Here is a 24,890-nt window from a genome sequence, read left to right as displayed (position 1 = left end):
ATTCACCCATGTACACGGGTATACACACAAATGGGTAAACACACACACACACACACACACACACACACACACACACACACACACACACACACACACACACACACACACACACACACACACACACACACACACACACACACACACACACACACACACACACACACACACACACACACACACACACACACACACACACACACACACACACACACACACACACACACTTGCATCTCTCAATTAAGTTGAATCTTTGGCTAGTGATGCTGCCTGTGTTCTAATGAAGAACAGAGAGGAGGAACCTGATACCCTGAAAACCAATCGCATTATAACTCATTAGAGATAAGAAGTAAGGCTCTATGTTTAATTAATTAGACAGGCCTACAGGCTAGCCAGTGCGTACATGCGTGTACATACACACATTCCTTTATTCCACAGCCCTTCTTCTGAGAAACATTTATTTTGGTCTTGAAACATAGCAGGCTATATACAGATAGACAGATTCATAGAAAGAAAGACACATGCAGTCGTGCAGTCACACTCACACACACACACACACACACACACACACACACACACACACACACACACACACACACACACACACACACACACACACACACACACACACACACACACACACACACACACACACACACACACACACACACCTGTTTGACCACTGTTTTATTCTGGCAGTCTTAAGCAACACCACTGAATGTCAGCTAAATCACTGGTGTAATAATCAATACTAGCTGGAGCAATTGTGCCGGCACTGCAGATGTGGGATGGTCCATTACAGTTAATGACCAACAACCCACGGTCAGAGGCATTCTGAGATGGAAATTAACCGCTTTAAACTGCTTTAAAGTCAGCATGATTCTTCATCTGGAAAAGTGCGCTGTCATTAGGCATGAAGCCATTAAGTAAGCATACAATTCAGCCAATGTTTCAGCATTATCTGGTGAAAATGTGTCATCTAGCCGCAAATCTATCTTTGGTTAATGGCAGCCTAATCTCTCGAGAACAGATTCTGCTCTCCGCTTGAATCTGTCGGGGGGGGGGGGGGGGGGGTTGTCATAACGTGTACGCACTGACCTACAAGTGGGCGTGCCTTCAGATCAGGAAGCAGGCCGCGCTTTACCCAATCAAATGTAGTGGGCGGGATTTACTGTCTGCTCTCGCTTCCCCACTGAAAACAAACCGAAACTCATTTAACAATAGCGTCCTCAGAGCAGACAAAACCACGGAAAGATATTCACATTTTAACTTGCTCTTTCATCATAGAAACAAGTGGCCTTATTACCAAAACGATCCATGTTCTCTGGGAGAAGTGGTGTTAGTGTTCCGTGTGGAAATATTGTTAGTGGGAATGAAAACATAAGCGCACCACCGGAAGTGGAGCGCTGATAGCAGACCAAAAACCCTGGTTTCCTTGCGCACGGGTGCTCCATTTATAGCTCCCCCCAGAGCCAAGTGAAAGAGTAAAAAACAGCAGAGGGCGCTGTTTTTCCTTTTTATTTGGCGATGGGTTCCCAGATTGATGGCAGCCTATTACAAAGCAATAGGTTGTTCCAAATTCACTTCCTCCTTGAGTTAATTATTTTGTGGAAACCTAAAGTGACAATCCCTAGGTTTTATGTCTGATTGTCTCCCTCTACTGTAGGACAGATAATTGCAATGATGACCAATCATTCCAGCACAGTCTGCTTCATATAACTTTATTGTTAACTATATTTCTCTGGAGACGTAGCTTTTTGACTCTAAACAGTAGTAATTCACCTTGCAGGTAATGCACCTGGTCAGACCTTCTGCATTTAAAATCCAGCAGTGAAAAACAGCCAAATACCAGCCTCAAAGTCACCCTGTCTTTCATGTAGCCTGATCTGACGCTATTCCCCTGTCTGTGTATCTGTGTGTTTGATATCCAAGTTTACCTTTACTAATTCATTGCTGTGTAAATACATGACGCAGGCCTCAGGAATGCTGCAGTGGACAGGGAGAGCATGTATGTATGCACTGGTTTGGCTAATGATTCATTGAAACGGTCAGAGGTGAACTGTGTGGGAAATGAAGGGAATGCAAGCGTATAGTGCAGAGATTTGAATGAACATTCATTACTAAAGAATTTTGTAACAAAGTTTGCTATAGGCCATTTTTCAAAGATATGGATTAAGCCTTTGGCATCAAAGTCCTTTGCAACCGAGATCTCTTTTAACTAGTAATCCATGTTCATGAACTGAACCTATAGCCCATATTCTAAATCTCCAGTCCAGATCTTTCACTTGTACACTGCATGTCTTCATTTGTTAACCACATGAACCCTAGCATTGCTGTTCTAGGGCAAAATATTAGATCTGCAAGTTCACAATACATTGCAACGTGACATGAGCTTGTAGATCTGCTATTTTTGGTGACGAGATTTGGTGTAGAGGGAGATATAAGCGTACAACTAAGTATATAAGGGTTTAAACTGCCTACCTCCAAAGTATGTAATAGCCATGTATGTTTCACAATGACAAATGTGCAATAGAAACGCCTGTGGTCATACGGTATTTGAACTATGAAGTGGATATCTTCATTTCCCACAGTTTGAAAGGAGTCAGTGAGGAGAGACTGGGAAATGCAGTGATGAGAGACTGTAAACACAGGCCGAGGGCAGAGAGGAGGAAAGTGGAGCAACAGAGGGGAAAATGACAACTAAGCACACATCTTCCCACGTGAAGACGCACACACACTGTGGCAGTCTACTCACGCTGCCTTCTCTGCACACTAGGTGTGTGCCGATATATATCGTCCAGCAATATATCGCGATACGTTTTCGTGATGATATGTATCGTTTTGGCGTTTTAGTTTTTTTTTTTGCAATAATAATAATGCAAAAACAGAAGTATTTGTTTGCATTTGCTTTTTTTCCCCCCCATGTATTTTCATAAGCAGGGGCGCCGATTTATGTCCGCGCTATTGGGTGCGCAACGCACATGTGTGCATGCGCGTTTTTTTCCGGGTTTGGTTAATTTGGTACAAAACATTTACTCCATGAAGTGCAGATGTCGGAGGTTTTTTCTTTTTCTTTTTTTGTGATGGGTTTGTGATGGGTGCTCGTCATCCCGAGGCACCCACAGTTTCGGCGCCCTTGTTCATAAGCTTTTTTTCCCCCCCATATATTTTCATAATAAAAAAGTGCCATATATCGTATCGTATCAATATCGTGAGCCCAATATTGTGTATTGTATCGTATTGTGAAATTAGTGTATCGGCACACCCCTACTGCACACACATGTGCATGTATGCAAACACACCGTGTGAGCCACTGATGCAATTCCCACACACACAAAGGAGGGGCTCTCCTCTCTCCTCCACATTCCGCTGCCATACAACTCTGCCCAAGGAGGGGGAATCACTTGTATCAACCAACTGTTAGGTAGTAATGTCACACATTTCCATCTCAGTGCATCTTCCTGTCATTTGAATGTACTCAATTATTGACTTGATTTTTCCATGGGGCCTTTAACAAGCCAACCTTAACCACTTGACCTTATCCAAAAATACCTGATCTACAACCTCAGAACGTGTCGTGAAGTGACGCATTGTTTAGATCGGCTATTTTTTGAAAATTAAAAAAATGACAAATTGGGTAAAATCGTGAAAAATTTCAAACAAAGCTGAAAGATTTTGAACATGATCAAAATAGGGATGCCATGTTTTAAGTGGTTAAAGGACTAGTGAGGAAGTGGTACACAGACTGGAAGCTGTTAAAGCAAAGCACGGCTGGTGTTAGGATTATCTTTTGATGATCTTGTAGATCTTTGAATTCTTTTTTACTTTCTACTTCCTCTTTGCCAATTATTCTCAAATGTGTAGGTTTTACCTATGAAGTACTGTTTGATATTATTTATACTTTGTGCATGTTTTACTCACTGAATATTCCTCCCAACCTAAAAATACAAGGTGATTTGCTCAGTCAGTGCAATGTGCTAGTTAAATAAAATAACCACATCCTTTTAAGTCGATCTGTCTTTAATGCCATGGATCATCTGCATTATTATAATTTTTGTGTACTATATATATTTTTTTTACATATTTCCTGTGAAACACATTGAGTGATATATGTCTAAAATGGAGTTTTACATGACATGGTTATGCAGTACAATAGTACACCTCACATTGTGTGGGTCATTCATTACGGGAAAGAGAGGAGTGGAGTGTGTATCCTGGACGAGGTGACACAATTATCCCTGGTGACGGGCGATGACACTGACAACAGACTACTTCCTGCTGCCTGTCCTGGCACTGCGTCAGCAAAAACCTGACACCCTGGTCAGGTGATCCAGTACACACGGATATGAGCTGGAGCTTTGTCAACTTTAAGCACCACCACCAACAGTGCTGCTGCTGCTACTCCTATGACCGCACCTACCAAGTTTGTGTTTGGGAGATCAAATGTCACACTGAAGCCTTCAAAGTGCCAGTCACATGACATTCAGGATTCAGTGGGGCTCAACTTAATCGAGATTTATTTTAAGTAATTCAATTGGGGTGCCTGGTGGCTCAGCCGGTTAGTGCGGAGACAATATGCTCATCATGAGTGTGAGGAACTGAGTTTGAATCCAACTCCCATCTTGTCTCACACGTCTCTCCTCTCTCTATTCTTGGCTTCCTGTCTCTCTTTTATATATGAGTGAGAGAAAATAATTAGATTAGCACTTGAGTTGCTGAGTTGAAAATAATTAAATTAGCAATAGAGTTGCTTTTTAGTACAGTAAGTACAGTGCACAAGCACTATATCTGCAGACCTCATAATAAAACACAAGATATTCAGCACAACGATCCAGTTCAGGGGTATCTGAACAGTTATTATTTTTCTAGTCTACAAGTTAAATACCTGCTTTCACCTCAGGTCTGAATCAGTCCTGGCTTAGGAGAACGGGAATACAGTACAAGAACTAGTAGCTCTATGGGTCCCCCAGCAGGACCCCAGTTGAGAACCGCGTTAGAAGCATGAAAGGGAAACTAAAGTTCGAAGGTGGAGGTCATGGCGTACAGAGCGCTCTGGAACTAGTCAGGTTTTGTTGACGACAGGCCCGGATACACACGGCACGGTCAGTGCCATCTTGTTCCAGACACGGAACGATAGCGGCGGAGAGGGGAGGTCTCACACGTGTGAATGAGAAAGACCAGGATCGGTAAGAGAGAGAGACCGTGAAAGACAATGACTCAGAGAGGAGTGCAGGGAAACAGAGCTGGACACAACTCAAATGAGAGACAGAGAAACACAGGAGAGAGAGATGTGAGAGAGAGAGAGAGAGAAGCAGATGAGAGGAAAGGAGAACAAGAAAGAATGAGCGTGAAAGACTGAATGACAGGAAAGACAGACAAACACAAGTGTGAAAGGAGAGACAGAAAATTTGAGAGCAGGAAAATAGAGTAGTGAGGGAAAGAAGAGAGATGTGTGAGGATCCTGATAGGGGGTAAGGGAGGCAAAGGGGGGGGTCTGTAAAGAAGGTACTTTCCAAAGTAGCAAATTCTCACAGGGTTACTATTCTGGGTGCAGCCGGCATACCTCCCTGGTTTGGCTCAGATAAAAAGTACATTAATGCTGCTGATAAGAGAGGGAAAAGGAGGTGAGGCAGCCAAGATAGAGGCAATGGGGAAGGGGGGGATGACGTGGTAGGGAGGGAACTGAATACAATGTACTAAAGAGGTGGGATACCACATTGGCCTTAAAGCAGGTACACAATCATATCTGTGCATTTAACCAGCCTTGTTGTCAAAAAGTGTCTAAGTTTAAAAATAAATGCTAAAATAGCCGATCTACAAGCTCACAACGCGTCATACTGTGACGTAGGGGTGTGCCGATATATCGTCCCGCGATATATCGCGATACGTTTTCGTGACGATATGTATCGTTTTGGAGAAAAAAATATATAGTTTAAAAAAATATATATATATATATATATATATATATATTTATTTATTTTTTTAAATCATAATAATCAGGCATGCAAACAGCCCCGAGGTGAAAAGGGTGACAACATGTTGTTGTTTTTTCGGGTCAGGTGTCACACTATTGCCCTATTTGGATTCAAAACGGCTATTGTAGCTGAAAAGCTACAAGTTTGCATGTCTGAATAATGCAAAAACAGAATTATTTGTTTGCATTTGCTTTTTTTCTCCGCCATATATTTTCATAATAAAAAAAGTGTGTATCGTATCGAAATTGTATCGAAGTTGTGAGCCCAATATCGTATCGTATCGTTTAGTGAAATTAGTGTATCGGCACACCCCTACTGTCTACTGTGACGTGTGGTGAGCTCTTGGAACGGTTTTAACTCTGAGAGTGAGGGTCCATTCTTTCACCCTAAGTTAAATGAATAAAGAATAAAGACTTTTGACTTTAAAATAGATCCGACAAATTGACAAATTGACAAATGCATAATTCAAAGGCTTCTCGCTCAAGAAATCTCAATTACCCTCATCTGCCCTGCTTCATGACTCTCGTTGTGATCATCATTCATCAGACACGTGCAAAAAAATCCCTGCTGTAGAGCAAGCTGTAATTGTGGCCCTTGCGACACTTGCTGTACTGAATTTGTTAGTTCTGCATGTCAGTGTAGGTGTGTTTGTGCTTGTGTGTTTGTGTGTTTGTGTGTGTGCTTGTGCTTGTGCGTGTGCGTGTGTGCGTGTGCGTGTGCGTGTGCGTGTGTGTGTGTGTGTGTGTGTGTGTGTGTGTGTGTGTGTGTGTGTGTGTGTGTGTGCGTGTGTGTTAACAAGAAAAGGGCTGAGACTTCAGCCTCTCATCCTTCGTCACTGCAGTCACTGACTGTACAGTAAAGCAGTTTCATCATCAATTGCTTTTCTGCTGACACAGACACTCCATTCCTTCCATCTCTCACTCCCTCCCGTGTTCCTTCCCTTTGCCCTTCATTCAATCTCTCTCTCCTTCTTAGATTCTCTCTCTCCCTCTCTCTTCTCCTCGTCTGTCTGTCTTAATGTCTGTCCCTATTTCTGCAGTCTCTCCTCGCTCTCCTTTTTCTCGTTTGCGGGTTCGGCTGGGTCAGTTGTTCTGTCTGCCTGTGTTCTCTCGCTCCGGTCTTGCTGCAGTAAATAGGGATTCTAACAGGCTACTGATAGGACGGGCTGGTAGCTGGTCCTCTGAGGACCAGTGCATTGGATCTAGGCTATAGCTGCAGAATCTGGGACTCACAAGGCATGTCTGGGCCTGGGCATTGTGCCTGGGATTGGGAGTGCGAATGGGAGTGGGGGGTCTAGTGCTGGTGTGGGGCTGGGACATGTGTCTGAGGCTGTGTATGGGGACTGGGCATTAGGCCTCTGTGGGCACAGGCACTGGGCTTTGTCTGGAGGAGCATAGGGAATGTGACCCTGGCACTGGAGCAGTAGTAGTCGATACAGAGCTGGCTTTCGGCTGTGACACACAGCTGAGGTTGAGTGGGAGGCTTTGGGACTAGGATGGTGATGGTGGGGTGGGGTGGGGGGCTGTGGAATGTGTCTGGGACAGAGGCTGGGGAGGGGGGTTGGAGCAGGTGACTGTCGGGCCAGAGTATAGACTAAGGGCTTAGATATGGCAGTGGTTCGATTTGTGACTGACCACGCCAGCGTTCTAGGCATCCTCGCTAAACAGGACATTTGGGGCGATTGCTCCACAATAAAACAAAATATGATTCAGCGCCAAAGACACAAATTCCTTACTTTACTTGAAACTCAATACTTAATTGGAACACTCACACTTTCATGTGAGTGACCACAACAGAATACCAATGCTGGAGAACCATACTGGCAGAATAGCATGTTAAGCCCATTGTCTAAAAACGAGAAATACGTATTATTCCAAAGTAAAACAAACAAACAAACAAACAAAAACACAAGGAACAATGCTTTGGATAATTGACAGCAGTATGTCAAGTCAATGAAGTCAATGTGCTAAGCATACAATACCACCAGTATGGTAAATTCACAAAGATTACATCAACAGTAGAGAGGAGAAAGTGACAGAGAATTTAACCCAAGTACAAACAACCACATCCGTCACATGTGCAGTGTGTCTACAGTCCGTGTGTGTGTTTTTATACCGTGTGTGTTTGTATACCGTGCGCGTGTGCGTGTGTGTGTGTGTGTGTATGTGTATGTGTGTGTGTGTATGTGTGTGTGTGTGTGTGTGTGTGTGTGTGTGTGTGTGTGTGTGTGTGTGTGTGTGTGTGTGTGTGTGTGTGTGTGTGTGTGTGTGTGTGTGTGTGTGTGTGTCAGAACCCGCTGGCTACAGTGTGTTGCTAGCTAGTATTTACTGTGGAAAGGAATGCTCAGAGTCAGAGACACACAGAAATGACTATCAGTTATCAGCCTTATATCAATTTTTACTGTGATGCCAAACCCTGAGGTAAGAAAAAGACACAGTATATCTAATTTGATACACAGCAAGATTTTTTTTCCTACCGAGCGTAAATGAAAGCAATATAATCATGCCCTTCCACCAGAATAACAGCCAATAAAACTGAAGTGCTTCCTTCTAATAAAATGTAATTTCCATAAATATGTGTCGGTTCCACAATGGGCAATAGGCTTATTACTGCTGGCTCATTGTATCGTGATAGAAATGATGTTTAAATTAAATGAAGTTAAAATGTTCACATCCCTGCTGAAACTGCACAAGTTATATTTCGGTGGTATTGGGTGTGAGGATGACACTTTGAATTCAACTAAATTTGGAACGTGGACTGGAAACGCTACAGAATACCTGAAGTGAAACCATCACACTTTCTCTTGCTTGGTAACCAGCTCCTCTCCATCAACCCAGTCCACAGAACCATCTCTCTGTCTGTTTCTCACGCGTACTCACACCCTTGAGTTTATTGTTTCATTTTCAGCGTACCTACTGTACCTAGAGTACCTCTGTCCCTCCCTTTGCCTCTCATCACTCTCGGCCGACCACAGGCCCCTCTGCTTTTGGACAGATTCTATAGTATAATGGATGCCTGGTTCCTCACCAGTCCAAGGCCAGTGAGTCCAGCCGAGTCCTCTGGGGTTCTGCAGGGCTGAGTTCGACTGGTCCACCTCCGACTAGGACCCATCCCCTCATGCTCTGCATTTTCCTAAATATCTTCCCTTCCACTTTCCCTCTATTTTCACCATATCCTGTTATCTCATTCACTCATCCTGTCTCTGTGCCCCCCCCCCCCCCCCCCCCCCCCACACACACACACACACACACACACACACACTCTCATTCCCATTAATGCAGACCAGCCTCTCTAGTGGGCAGCGCCGGTCAGGCCTGCTGTCCTGTCTAATCTAGCCAGCAGAGGTGATCAGAGCCTGGCTACATTCCACCCAGCCAGCCCCCTCCATCTCTCTCTCTCTCTCAGCTAGGGCCTCACTCACTCTGCATTCCTCCTTAACTAATACTATCCCCCCCATCCCGCAATGCTCCTCTCCCCCTCTCTCTCTCTCTGCATTCCTATCGCACTCATACACTACTCCCCTCTTCTCCATTCTCCTCCTCTCTCTCTCATTATACGTCTTGTCTAAACAATGCCTGGTACATTCTCCCTTCCTTAATGCTACCCGTTCTCTCTGTCCTCCCTCTTTCATCCTTCCATCTCTATGTTATTAGGCCCAAGGAGTGCTCCCCCTCCCCAATCCCCATCCCTTCACTTCATCTTACCATTCGTACAGTAACTGGGGCAGATTACTAGAGTCGTACGGTTTTAAAAGTTCATGTAAATGAATTGAAATAGAAAAACAATCTGATACTAATTAATCAAAAACAGATGCAGAATTATCTTTTTGCTAACTGTCTCAACTAAGCGAGAAGATGGGCCTGAGGGCCTCCATGTGGAAAAATGTCACTCTGGGGTCTTTTATCTGAACTCTTCCCACCTTGTATGCCATCTCTCCTCCACTGTCATCTCTGCTTTCATCGTCTCTCTCTTTCCAACAGAGCCCTACTTCATCCTAGTGTCATGTCTGACATTCTCACTTTGATTTATTCTCTCAATTTTCTTTTCTGGCTCTCTTTCATATTCCTTGTCTGCCTGTGCGAGTGTTATGCACAATGCTGTGGCCCGTTCTGAATCAGGTACTTCTCTCCGTCTCCCTCCAAATAGCATCTCAATACAAATGATTTCACAATCGCTTGAGGTAGAAACAAGTTTGTTTTTTAATTAATGCATTAAATACTGATGGAAGTACATGAATGACATGTGTCATACACCAAAATACACCAAAATACTAAAAATGTGACATTTGCAGTTCACTTGACATTTGAATGAAAACATAAGAAGTACGACTGTAAATGTTTCTCTCCTTCTGTATCGCGCTATCTCTGACTAATACTATATTATACAGTATCTATCCATTCCAAAGACCCAGTGCTTATTTTCATGCTCTGTTGCTTGCTATATGAACTGTCCTGTACTATACTATCTCTATTCTCTGACTGGATGACTCATGCAGTGGTTACTAATTACTCAGGCAGTCCCGGTTGGGAGAGAGACACACACGCACGCACGCACGCACGCACACACACACACACACACACACACACACACACGCACACACATTATTTCCCCATCTCTACCTTTCTCTCCCTCCCTCCTGAAGATTTATGAGCTACTCAGGTTGAAACTGTGTGAGCTGAGGGTGCCGAATACACATTCACACCCAGAGAGAGAGATTCCGTGCTACAGGTGCCACTGGATGGAATCCTGGAAACAGGGTGTATTTATGTATTGTATACTGTATGTGTTGTGCATATGTTATCGTTGCTGTCGTGTGGAAACCTTGTATGTCTAAAACCTTGTATGTTTAAAACCGTTACTTTTCAGGGAATGAAAAATAGAACCTGTGTTCCAGTGGATCCAATGTCTTTAGGCTCTTGTTAATACTTTTCATTGGTTAAATATTTATAAAACCCACAGACAGACCTAAACACTTTCATCCTGGTGTCTCTATTTTGGGCATGTCATTATAGGCAAATGTTAAATAGTTTTTACCAAAATAGTCTAAATAGCAAGCTGAGCTTGTAGATCTGCTATTTTTGCTACTTTTGCATGACACTGTCATACAACAAAATATCAATATAAATAGGGTTATTAATTTATGAATAAAACATTTATTATGGAGATACAAGGTTTCTGCCTGATAGCAATGATATGAAATGTACTGGTTGACTGACATAGACAAACATGATGTCACGTCCACACGTACGTCGCATACCCATGAAATACTCCACTCACAAGCATGCCGTCAAGGCATCAACTAATCAAATATACCTGCAGACACCTGAGTGGTGCACCGATTTCCCAGTCAGTCAGAAGTATGAAACCAAAAGACAAAACCTGAAACAGTTTCCACCACAGTGACCTGCTGACGCACAGCACTTTTCTTTGTCAGAACGTAAGTGCAAAGGCCTTCAGGGGTGACTCACTCGCCATAAATATCCTGAGACAAAGTTGCCACAAGGGCCATGATAGAGTTACATAGTTTTCTTTTCTTCTTTGAAATGCAAGAAAAAGCCTTGTGATGAGCTGAGCATATTCAATGTACCAAGAATTACGATTCATTTACACTTTCCTAAAATAACCAAAGATCATAAAATGTCAAAGACCAATTTTAAAGACAACCATCGTTTAAGTGTATATTTATGTACTACTTCACAAGCATCATTTCAAAGATTTTTGTTCCATTTGATATGAATATATTGATATTCAATACTAATATAAATGAATGTCAGCACTTCCACACAGCTCTTTAGACAAAACCTACTCTTTGCTGGAACCAGCCTGCTGATTGAAACCCACATCACTCAATAAACAGTATCTTCTCCGTAGTGGATGGGTGACAGCAACATTCACAAGGTTATTCCCAACATTAACACAAACAGAGTAGTTTCTGTGTCATGAGAGCTTTTTAGTGGGAAGAACCAGCAAACGGCCTTCTTCACCTCACCTGTGTAGGACATGTTCGATCTTTGATCAGCATAATATATAATGCTTTCGTTTGGGCTGGCTGAGAGTGGATACGTCACCATTACAACAATGGACCAGCCAGAACACTACAGCTAGGTCAGAATCAGTACAAATGGCTAAACTGGTAGTGGTAGCTGAATTCATGCATTTGTCTCCCGCTTGAGCCTGAGTGGTCGTGGTAATCTTCCCAGAATGCTTTGCGGCTCCCATCAGCCCCCAAAAGAACCTCCAGAGCTGTTAATCCACCTATGAACAGGCCTCTTCAATGCTGCCATGGCAACAAGTAAACAGGAGCCACCTCACTGACGGTTCTCAATAGTCATCCAACACATTGTTCAAGAACGACACACAGAGATGAGGATTTTTCCCCCTGGAAAATACAACTGTGTGCGACTATGACTGAAACTATGACATAACATACAAAACCATACAGACAAACCCTCAGAGAACCCAGTCAGCCCACACTCAGATACACACTCACACACCGTCAGCATTGAACAATACGACATTATTAGCTGGCCAGTGATGTAGCGTTGAAGCGTAAACGTTGACAATGCGGGCATTATTCAAGAAACAGACCATGACAATTCAACGACAGACGTGACACTCATGGCCTACCGTCCATTCATGCCTCTGCAGTCTGCACGCTGTTGAATAAAACACTGAATGAAACAAAACACACAGAGAGCAGAATACTTGGGCTATATTCAACCTTCCACACATATATATACAATGCCATCAAGTAACAAAATAACCTTGTGATATATAGCCTATGTGAAGAAGGGCACTGTTCAGACATGCAAAATATGATTATTACTTGAAATGATCATTACGTGGTACGTTAGCTACGATGACGGCTAATCTTAAGCATGGCCTTTATGAACTGTAAACACATTCCGCCTGGGATGATCATGAGATTTCACTGCAGCATTCCATCCACACAGGCCAAGTAAGAAGGCACAAAACACCCTGGCCCGTCTCAAGCCCTGCTCCGCTCTTATGCAACGATGACCGCTCGCATCACACTAAACGTTAAGACACTCAGACAATCACACAGCCTAATGTTAACATTTATGAACTACTGGACAATGGAAGAAAAAAAACTTAACAGAGGAAAGATGTGATAGTTTTTTATATTGTGTCCATTGGACGTAATGTGTATAGATTAACTTTGATTTCACTTGTTACCCACTCACTCTCCCTCACCTCAACGTCTCTAAATTGAGCAAGGAATCAAACCCAGCCACTTAGTGGTGAATGACAGTTGAACTGACAGTCCAGAACTATACACCTTGGTAGTAGCATCCTCTACCCCCCCGCCTCCATCGATCTCTGTAAAAATACCTTTTGATGCGACAGAGTTTTCTACCGAAATGTATTGTATTGTATTGTATGTAATACTGAAGAATTGAGTACAATGGACCACAATGGAAACAAACCTGGGGCTTTTTGTGATCTTCTTTTAGCGTAACCTTTGACTGTACTACCTGTGCTGTTAACAATCTTGTTAATAAAGTATTAAATCAATCAATATCCTGGGGCCTTGCGGCTGTAAATACAGTATGGACATAATAGGGTTAAATGAGGAGGGGCTAGCCTGGTGTTACAGTCATCAGCCTAATTTTCACCACAGACACAATTGAGACAGCCACTGGCTCTCTCATTATTTTCCGAAACAACATCCCCATCATTCCTTTGGCATCACATTGCCGAGAGACAGAGAGACGATGTGTCAGCAGCAAGACACTTTCCAAATAAACAAACCACGCTCTCCATCCTGTTGTTAAAAGCATTTTGGAGTTGGCCCCTGGCCTGGCAAACCCAATTTGTCCCTGCAGTAGAAATGTGGAGCTATTAACTCTGCTGTTGATATATAGATAGACTGACTGCAGATAGATAATACATGGTCCATACGCTGCAAATTTGCTGCATCCATGTACTGCAGGCTGATTTAAGCTGGGACCAACTGGCCCGCTTAGCAGTTTGGTAAAGGGGGTTGGGGGAGACAGAGAGGGCAATTAGGGGCTGGGCGCAAGGGGGTCTGCAGGGGGCTGTGGCTGCTTTCCTGCGTGTGACGTGTGTGTGTGTGTGTGTGTGTGTGTGTGCGTGTGCGTGTGCGTGTGCGTGTGCGTGTGCGTGTGTGTGTGTGTGTGTGTGTGTGTGTGTATATTTTCAGTGTACGCATGGTGATGTGTGTTTTGTGTACGTCATTGTCTGCCTTAGCGTGCAAGATGCCTGCATCGTGCGTGTATTTGTGTATGTGTGTGGTGAGCGGCAGTGAGCCCCAGCATGGGGCTAGTGTCTGGAGCGTGTAATTGAAACACAGTCCCACGCGGCGCTACAGAGTGACCCCACTAATCTCCTCCTGACAAAGTGGCTTAGCTTCTATAGGGTCATATGGCACAGCTAGATGAGCTTAAACACAACAGACCACAGCAGACCCAGTGGCGTTCCCGCCTTTCAACAGGTTGGACTCAGTGCATCATTAGCACAAAATGATTTGGGGTAAAAGGATCCACACTGATTGTCCAACTGTCTTGAAATGGAAGAAAGATTAGCAGCCTGTCACATAAAAACAAAAAAGGACAATAGTTTGGAGGGGAAAACTACAGCGATTGATGCACTTCTCTAAATGCGAACAATCAAAAAAGGAAATCACAATCAGCAACTGGGTAACAACCTGAAAATGAGGAAGCGAGGAGACAGCGGTAACAAGATTGTGTACACACCATGTTAAGTTATCCTTTAATTTCTAAAACTGAATGTCACCAACATAGTAAGCACTCAGTTCTCATGTGACCACTCTGCCACGCTTGTTGTCCAAAAGGTGACTCCTAATAGAACCACAACCCCCTCCTGAGCAACTAATAAATGATGATCAGAGAGAATAGGACACTGTGGAAGCTACGCAATTAAACAAAGAAATGCTTTGTTTCTCCTATAAATATCCTATCCTATCAGGAAAGAGACAGTGTTACATTTTTTAACCAGCCAATCTAGTCAAACACATTTTGGGAGTGGTAGGGTGATAAACTGACATTCCTTCCTTTTTATGTCGTCTAGCAAATTCAGTTTTGTCCGTCAGTTCTATTGAACGTTTTGGATGTTTGTAAAACCTCAGTTTTAACTATTTCTTTCCTTTATAACCTAGCTCTGCCCCCCTCTGATGAGCCTACAGTACAGTACCTTACAATACAACACTGAGTCAGGTCAAAAGCAGCCTAGAGAGGAACATTGAAAATAGGGTGTTTGGAGACCTGCTTGTTTACAATAAAAACTTGTGTGGACAAAACAACTGCTTAGTGCAAACTGGACACCTTGTGATAATAAACTAAACAGAAAGCATAGGCTACCCAACCAAGATTCTTGTTCCCTCCCTACCTTTTCTCTGCAGGAACAGCCTAAGCAGCGGGCTGGCCACAGAGATGGCCTTGTGGTAGTTGTCATCATTGTTGATGGGAAGCAGGTCCCCGTGCACGTCCGCGTAGCCCACCAGGAGCTCCACATTGGGGATGCGGTGCACGTGCTGCAGGAGTCCGTAGAACTCATCAAAGCGTCCAGGCTTCGACCGGTCCAGGGAGAATCGACGGAACTCCGCCCCAAACTGTTTGCGATAAAACAAGACTTAGGAACACAACGAGTACAACTGACAACTAATGGTACACACTTGCACTCACACACACACACACAGACGCACAGATATACAAAATATATACACACACTCACAGATTAACACACAAATATATACAAACACAACAGAGAAGTACTCTCAAGTGTATACAAACAAAATTCAAAGAATGTTTAAGCTGATGGGCATGACACATGCATACAAACAGAAGATTAAGATATACTCGTAATAAGATGCAATAGTCTTGCTAAACTTGCAATGCGCAAGATCTCACAGATTGTGGTGTGGTGATAGCCTACGGAAATTATTTCAAAACTACAGCAAGGATGAGGCTATCGTCCATGTGGAGTTGTTGACATAGTGTGCTGTACATGATGAATTATAAATGTAGCCTGGTTGTACTAATTATGTACAGTATGTGTGAGTGTATATAGAGTGAAATGTAAGTAGGGATGGGCGATATCGTCAAAATAAAATATCACCATATTGTCGTTTTGACCGAATACCTCGATATCAATAATGTGATGATAATATCGTATTATGAGGATAATATACATTTTCTTTTACATTTTTTTAAAACATTTTCAAAAATAGAAAAAATAGCCAAACTACAAGCTCACAGCGTGTTGTGATAGCTTGTAGAGCGTCTATTTTTTTAAACATGTGGGAAAAAGTATAGAATATGGCTTAAGTGATTAAACACAGTAAGACAACACTTCAGCCATAATCACAATATACAATATCTATTCTCATACAAGACATAGATATAACATCCATATTGCCCATGATAGAAATATTTTGATTAATCATAATTTGTCTAATGTCTTAAACCTGCTTTAAATGTCAAATTAATATAATGCTGTCATTTTGGCCTAAATTCTGTCATGTACTCTATTCTCCCTATTTCTCCTGTCTCTGTCTATGCAAGGTCAAATTAGTTACAGGCCTTTCTGTGGTTATCTATTGTTTTAAGAACACCATATCTCGGTGTTCTACTCCAAATGCATAACCCTTCTCGCAGTGTCACGAAGTTACCTCTGACCAGACAGGTCAGAGCCGAGGCTAACGTGTTGTTCGAGACATGTCGACGCTGTTTGTTCAAAGATAAACTCACACCATCATCACCATCTTCATCATCTACCATCATCATCCTCATCTGACGATGACGTACTCATCACTATCCACCAATGGCAGGACAACACCTCCAAGGGCTGGACGCTTGATGTATCTTCAATGATGTCATATGTTTATGTTACTGGACGCTGTTAAAGACCAGTGCTTTCTCTGTTTAATGGCAGAGAGAGACGACGACCGATGATGCCTACCACTGTGATACTGTAACCTTCCCACTCTCTCTGTCTGAATACAAGATATGCTGCCTGTGTCCTAATGTTCTAATACTTATATGAATATCGATGTGATGTACTGCCATGTATCGATATCTATATATTTGGTTGATAGGGAAAAAACCTACTTTAACAATTGGTCCTTCGAGCCGGATATGTTTAAAACAGGGTGGACGGGGGGAACTGAGCTATTGACCGGAACTGTACGGTCAGACTCTCTTCCCCTGGCAGACCATGTTTTAATACGTATCAAACGAACCAGCCCTGGGTGTAACGATTTATCACTTCTATTCAGATGAAGGTTATCTTTGAACAGTATCACATTTTTATTTTATTTTATTTTGTTTTGGACCTGGACGCGATCGCTGGACCTTTGGACTTGCCCCTTGACTCTCGACATGTCTCAAATTCCACACGGTCCAGCCATCGGGGTCAGGATCCCTGAACCATCGATTTGATGAGTATATCTTTTTATTTTTATTTTTACCATGGTCCAGTGATTGGGATCTCCACGTAACTTCTCCATGTAAACCTTGATCTGATGAGTATACCTTTTTATTTATTTTATTTTATTGTCTTTACCGAACGATTTGTCTCATAAATTATAAGCCTGTTTTTAAATTACTGTTTAACACAGCTCCGCCAGGGAGTCAGTCAAGTAAAAATGTTTTATCACCTATATTCCTGGGAAGACATTCCTAATGTCTCATAAATTCTCTTATCTAGTGGTCATTTATTAAGGTCCTTTCAGCGATTTCTTACCTACATGTATAATTCACAAGTCAGTCCTTTTGTTATATACTGGTTACTGCTTGTTGTTACTACGTTCTGTTTCGGTGGATTTCGTATTGATTACTATATCTTATCTGTCTCTTTCTCTCACCACCTCCGGTGCGGGAGTGAGCGTATATAGATTTTTTACCTTTGACCGGTTTTATTTTGACCACTGTAGATTAAATCCATTTAATATAGTGAGCTTTTAATAAGCCTTAATAATAATACATTTTATATTCCTTCGTTTGAACCTTCTGTTCTGTTCTAATTCATTGAACCAGTAAATATTTTGCCTTAAGCTCCATAAATTCAGATAATTGTAAATACTTTGAATGCTTTGAATGTTTATGAATGTGGGTGAGACTGCAAGAAGAGTAAATTATCTCTTTCTCGGTTGCGCTCCATAATTCATTTCCTTGTAGCCTGCCGTTAGATAGATGACTTCATTTCCCATAAATCATTGCGGGCTTATACTTCCGGGGCGATTTATGCGAAACCCCGGTTGCTTTTGTTTCCGGGGTCATCTACTGTAGCATGCAAAACAAATTCTTGTAGAACTCGCTCCCTCGAAACGAATTCATGCTAAAAATACAACACTAACTTTTATATCAGATTAACGCTTACAAGGAATCTTTTGGTGAACCTTTTTCTAAATACAGATATTTTTTATAGATCGTAGATCTGTGTTTTTTTTGTATATATATACATACGTACAGTATGTGTACCCCGGCATGGGTCTACCTTGATGCCTGCAGGATGCGTACGTATGGATATAAATACCAGTAGTTCTTTGTATCTGTGGGTATATGTATATCGACAGGCATATGTATGTATGTGTGTATATATAGGTATAACTGCAAGATACCATTTATCGTCAAATCGCTCATTTTCCTGACTTTTATGTCGGGTCAAAAGAGGGATTGTGATAATCATTAGACATTACGTTTCAAGAGTTAAATCTTTTTCTTTTAATTGTAATATTGTTTCATTTATGTTACACAAACAAGACTTTATGAACAGACTACTCCTTAATTTTGATTTAATTTTATTTTGTTAATTTTGATTTAAACTAAAATGTTTTATAACCCCCTTAAATTCATGAAAAACATTCTTGAATGTATATATATATAATGTATATATATATTTTGTATATATGGTCTAGACGGTCACTTATATAACTCATCATTTATTTTCGTTCTTCAAAACTTTTTGAACGGGGAATCTTTTCAGGGCTTTGAGCGTGTCAAACTTTAACTATAGTCTGTTAGAGCGCCCGTATCCACTGCCATAAATAGATTCTAGACTAAACGTTCTTAAAAATACAATATTTCACTATATATCTATCTCTCTCTCTCTCCATCTCTCCATCTCTCTCTCTCTCTCTTTTTCTCTTCCTTCCTCCCCGCGGTAAACATTTAGGCTGCTCGTAGTTGCTTTTGTGCTGTTAATGTGTTGACAAGTTGTTGACTGACATGCTCAGGGTAATTTTTTGTGGGAGCAGCCCTCTTGTGCTATGGAAAAGTGTAGGATAATGACGTAAGAAGGTTATGTTAACCGCACGCGATCTGTACTGGACATCCTCCATATTTTTTTACACTGGTGTTTGACTAAGCAGCTGGATATTCTCATTTCTGAATATTTCCAGTTATTTATTTATATATAGATACTTGTATGAGTATGTATATATGTATATGGATTTATGGTGTACCTCTGATCATATCATCTAGAATAACCCCCGATCCAAACTTTGGGTGTTCGATGAGAACGTTTTAGGTACATGTATAAATCATTATGCTGGTCTCACACCAGGGGAGGGTGGATCAAGTGTAGATAAGTGTGCGACCCCTCGTCATTCGCGTAAATTAATTTTGTGTTAATGTTTGTCACGAGAACTAATATATCTATTTTACTCTGTAGGATTATGAATATTGGTCGACTTGCATTCACAAATTATTGATTTTCGGGGATATGTTTTTCATAAATTATTGTACGTGTGGTAGACCATTAATCGATAAAAATGGTTGATTTAAGCAATCACAAGAGCTCATTCGTCTGCTAGACAGACTAAGTCGACTAATAAACTCAACCCAGGAATGCTGATTATTTTCTGTGGTTCCATTGCTGCAAGAAGCAGTACTTATATCTTAAACTCAGACCTCTGTAACCATATTTTGACCGTTCTAGTTCCCTCCCTCGCCTCATGTATGGGTATGTCTATATATATAGACATATACCTTAAATAATAAGTTCTATTTTTTTTTGGTTTTCTTTAATGGTCTCTCTTACACTCCATTTGACTCAATTACCCAGAATTCATTCAACAGGAAGTATCAGCTTCCCTGTCACGTCACTTTACCACGTCACTTCTACAGATTCCATTACATTCAATACTTATCAGGGTCACTTCTACACATTCCATTGAATTCAATACTTATCAGTGAATATTAGATTAAATACATTACAATATTATAATATTCTTTATACTATTCTCTGGAAACATTTTAATGATGAATAAGAAGAATTATTTTAAAGTTTTAAAGATATTTGATCATTTTTGACTAAACTTGTAGATCTGCTATTTTATTTTTTTCCAAAGTCTGTGTTTTCTTTTCAATTTATTTTGATGTACTTTATCTAGCTCTAACTCTTCGCAACGAATATGTTTATTTTAATTTTGTCATGGAAGGTTTAAAATTATTATATATATGTATATAGATATATGAATATATGTATTTCTTTATTTGTTTTCTTTTGTACTGTCATTTTTGTTGTTTGTCTATTTTCAGAACAAAACACAGTATGCCTCACGTTCCAGGCCAATTCGTATTACGCTGTAAATAGTTTGAGGTAAGTGGGGTACAACCCCACAACTGATTTACATATTGATACGAATCCTGGAATGCATTTGTTTGTTTTTAGTTTAGATGAAGGATAAAAGAATAAATCAGTGAAGAGTCATTCATTTTCACAGTTGTCCTAAGCTCGGTGGAAATGAATGTACCCTTCAGAATAGAACCTCAAATAAATATTTCCATATTTTCTTTTACATTTTCATGTTCCCATTGTGTTTAAATCTGATTTGTTTCTTTTCCATGTCACATCCATTACCCATTGAATGTGACAAGGGGAGAGATTTGTAGATGAATAATTGATTTGATTTGCTGAATATACTTAGATTGAAAACATTTGAAAATTACACAAACAGTTTGTATTTACTCAGGTTGTACTTACTTAATCCATTAACATGATTCCTCCTACCAAAATAAACCCCATATACATGCAATCAGGAGGTATTACATTCGGGGAGTATTTCCTGGGTTTTGGGGCCATTCCACTGAGTTTTTCCCTAAATAAAGTAAAGTTATTTGTTAGTGGGGATGTGAATGGTTAATCAACTGTTGCTAAAGGCCGCAGGTGGAAGGCTAGACACAGCCCTACTACCAAAAAGTAAAAATACAGGTCAGAAGTGTACCGTTTCATTTTAAATACTTAAAAACTTGTTAAAGTATCTGGACCAGCTCAACACGAGGAGGGGTAATTCTCTTATCTGAATTGTCCAGAATCGTCTTTGATCAGTTACGTAGGTGTCTTGTCAAAGTCCAATTTCAAAAACTTGTCGGACTGGTCAATTTCCCCTCACTCTATCAACCAAAACGGGCTATGGGTCAATAACAGGTGCTAAAAAATCGATTAAATCCAAACGTATTAAGAAGATTTGTTTTGGAACGGTACATTAGCTGAGATTTTTGAATTATAATAAAACTATTTGTTGGTGGAGATGTGAATTGTTAATCAGCTGTTGCTGAACGCTGCAGGTGGAGAGCTAGACACGACTCCACTAAACAAAAGAATACCCGGGAAAAGCTTTGTCGTATGTGTCTCGAAATCTCATGAAATATAACCCTGTTTTACTTCCTAATTGAATGAATAACCATTATATACAGTCCTTTCAAAGTAATATCTGTAATAACTTATACAACCCCTTACATTTTTTTAATAATATATATCTATATATTAAATACATAACTAACCATTTATTTTTTCAAAGGCATTAAGCCACTTTGTCACAATGTAAGGTTTATTAATCTACAATTCGATTTAAATTATACAGTCCTTAAAATATATTTGTACTTCCAATCCATTTGCCCTTTAGGTCATTTGAAATCTCTGTGTCCTTACTTAGTCACTGTAAGCCTGTCTGTGTCTGGTTTGGTTTGAATAATGTCACAAGGTACAATCAGCTTGCCCTTTGACCCTATCCAAATCATGATGAAAAGGTAGGCTTGATAGAAATATTTTGATTAATCATAATTTGTCTAATGTCTTAAACCTGCTTTAAATGTCAAATTAATATAATGCTGTCATTTTGGCCTAAATTCTGTCATGTACTCTATTCTCCCTATTTCTCCTGTCTCTGTCTATGCAAGGTCAAATTAGTTACAGGCCTTTCTGTGGTTATCTATTGTTTTAAGAACACCATATCTCGGTGTTCTACTCCAAATGCATAACCCTTCTCGCAGTGTCACGAAGTTACCTCTGACCAGACAGGTCAGAGCCGAGGCTAACGTGTTGTTCGAGACATGTCGACGCTGTTTGTTCAAAGATAAACTCACACCATCATCACCATCTTCATCATCTACCATCATCATCCTCATCTGACGATGACGTACTCATCACTATCCACCAATGGCAGGACAACACCTCCAAGGGCTGGACGCTTGATGTATCTTCAATGATGTCATATGTTTATGTTACTGGACGCTGTTAAAGACCAGTGCTTTCTCTGTTTAATGGCAGAGAGAGACGACGACCGATGATGCCTACCACTGTGATACTGTAACCTTCCCACTCTCTCTGTCTGAATATAATAAACTTTCGTTACATCCATGGCTGCCTGTGTCCTGAGTCTGGTTTTTCTTTATCGCCTTTTATGAAAATGTTCTAATACTTATATGAATATCGATGTGATGTTTCGCCCTGTATCGATATTTATATATTTGGTTGATAGGGAAAAAACCTACTTTAACAGCCCAGCCCTACAGTCTGATCTGTTTAGCATGCAAAGGGCATGTCATGTGTATGTTGTGTATGTTGTGTCCACACACACACACGCACGCACGCACGCACGCACGCACGCACGCACGCACGCACACGCACACGCACACACACACACACACACACACACACACACACACACACACACACACACACACAGTTGCACGTTAATGGCTTATAAATATTAATAACAGATGAGGAGGTTTGTATGGGATCTGAAAACTGCTGGATCAATCACTGCACACATACTCCAGCTCTGATGGGACAGGTCACTGCAGGCTCAATAGTAATGTTATTTTGGTGTAGAGACACAGTGTTGTGGATACTGTTGCCCAGCATTGACAAGGGATGATCTGTTCATTGCCAAGCTAGCAGTTATCTAAACCATTAGTAGGAGCCAAGCTGTATTAATTAAAAATATTTTCAACAACAGGGGGGGGGGGAGCTCACATGACAATACGACCAATATCTATAGATAGGCCTATATTCTAACTTATGTGTGATCCCAGGGGGATCACCTTGGGGAGGGTCCCAGTTCGAGACTACATTAGTCAATTTGGGTGAGGGATTCCAAAAAGGTTTGGATTACCTGGTGTAAAGTTAAAGTAATACAATTCAGTAATGAATGTTCTTCAAAAAATAATGTCAACTATTAGCCAGCAGCTTAATATCAGTAAATATTTGAGCCATAACGGTTTCTGAAAAATAGGTCGCTTTCCTTGAAAAGCAGCACTGCAAAGAGTTCCAAAGCGAGGCCTGGAGCTCGTATACCGTCCCGTGTTTGTGTGCGTTTGTCTGTGTAATCAAGCCACGGGCAGTGGTGGGAAAAGTACTTAGGCCTACATGTTTAACTTAAGTAAAAGTATCAATACCACAATGTAGAAATACTCTGTTACAAGTTCAAGTCCGGAATTCTAAATTTACTTGAGTGAAAGTACAAAAGTATTGGTATAAAAAATGTAGCCTACTTAAAGTACCAAAAGTAGAAAGTAGGCCACTCATTATGCAGAAAGTCACATTTCACAAGTTTTCAAATGTATGAAATGTATAAAAAATAGCAGATCTACAAGCTCTATGGGCTATTTTCAAATGGCCGAGAATGTATATAGGGCTGAAGTGGTTAATGTATGTTTTGTAATAATAATCAAAATCAACAAAGTAACTAGTAACTAAAGTTTTCAAATAGTTGCAATGGAGTAAAAAAGAAAAAGTACAATATTTGCCTCTGAGATGTAGTGGAGTAGAAGTAAAAGTACTGAAAATTGGAAATACTCCAGTAAAGTAAAAAAAGTCCTCAAAATTGTACGTAAGTACAGTACTTGAGTAAATGTAATTAGTTACTTCACACCACTGGCCACGGGCCAAAGAAGACGCCATTATTATGAACACGTCATGGACCTCTCTATACGGGACACCTGTGTACTACATATCTATGGTGTACTACAGCATCGGGCCAAGCAGGCAGGAAGGAGGACGACAGGTGCGGTGTGTCACCATCATAAGACAAAATCTCACAACTATCCAATAACTTCATGTAAACTTGACAGGGATTATAGGACTGAAGTTCAACGTTGTAGAGTCATAAAAATCTATAGTCAAAAACACGCAAAGTGGAGCAGCTATACGAAGCTGGCAGTGGTGGAAGATAGTACTCAGATATTTTACTTTAAGTAAGAGTAGCAATACCACAATATAAAGATACTCTGTTACAAGTAAAAAAGGGCATGTGTTCAAAATGTCACTTGAGTAAAAGCACAAAAAGTATGGCATCAAAATATACTTAAAGTACAAAACGTAATAAAATGTTTGAAAATAGCAGATCTACTTGTAGATCGGCAATTTTCAAATAGCCTATGTATGAAAATAGGGCTAAAGTGGTTAATGTTTTATAATATAATAATGTATATCTGTAAAGTAACTAGTAAAGTTTTCAAATAATTGTAGGGGGGTAGAAGTACAATAGTTGCCTCTGATATGTAGTGGAGTAGAAGTAAACGTACTGAAAACTGGAAATGCTCCAGTAAAGTCAAAGAACCTCAAAATTGTACTTAAGTACAGTACTTGAGTAAATGTACTTAGTTACTTTCCCAACACTGGAAGCTGGGC

General features: G+C 40.8%; 1 protein-coding gene across 2 annotated transcripts in view; it reads right to left on the bottom strand.

Annotated features, from left to right (window-relative positions):
• pard6b (par-6 partitioning defective 6 homolog beta (C. elegans)) overlaps nt 1-24,890 on the bottom strand; it is a 30,939-nt gene that overhangs the window by 5,034 nt on the left and 1,015 nt on the right. For both annotated transcript variants that reach the window (XM_084069802.1, XM_084069801.1), the window contains exon 2: nt 15,363-15,585. In XM_084069802.1, the coding sequence (XP_083925928.1) occupies nt 15,363-15,585 (223 nt within the window). The remainder of the gene's footprint in view (nt 1-15,362; nt 15,586-24,890) is intronic.

The sequence above is a fragment of the Gymnoscopelus microlampas genome (assembly GCF_963454915.1).
Source record: "Gymnoscopelus microlampas genome assembly, chromosome: 10".
NCBI lineage: Eukaryota > Metazoa > Chordata > Actinopteri > Myctophiformes > Myctophidae > Gymnoscopelus > Gymnoscopelus microlampas.
The sequence above is the reverse complement of the archived record's forward strand: the minus strand, read 5'-3'. Positions and strand labels throughout refer to the sequence as shown.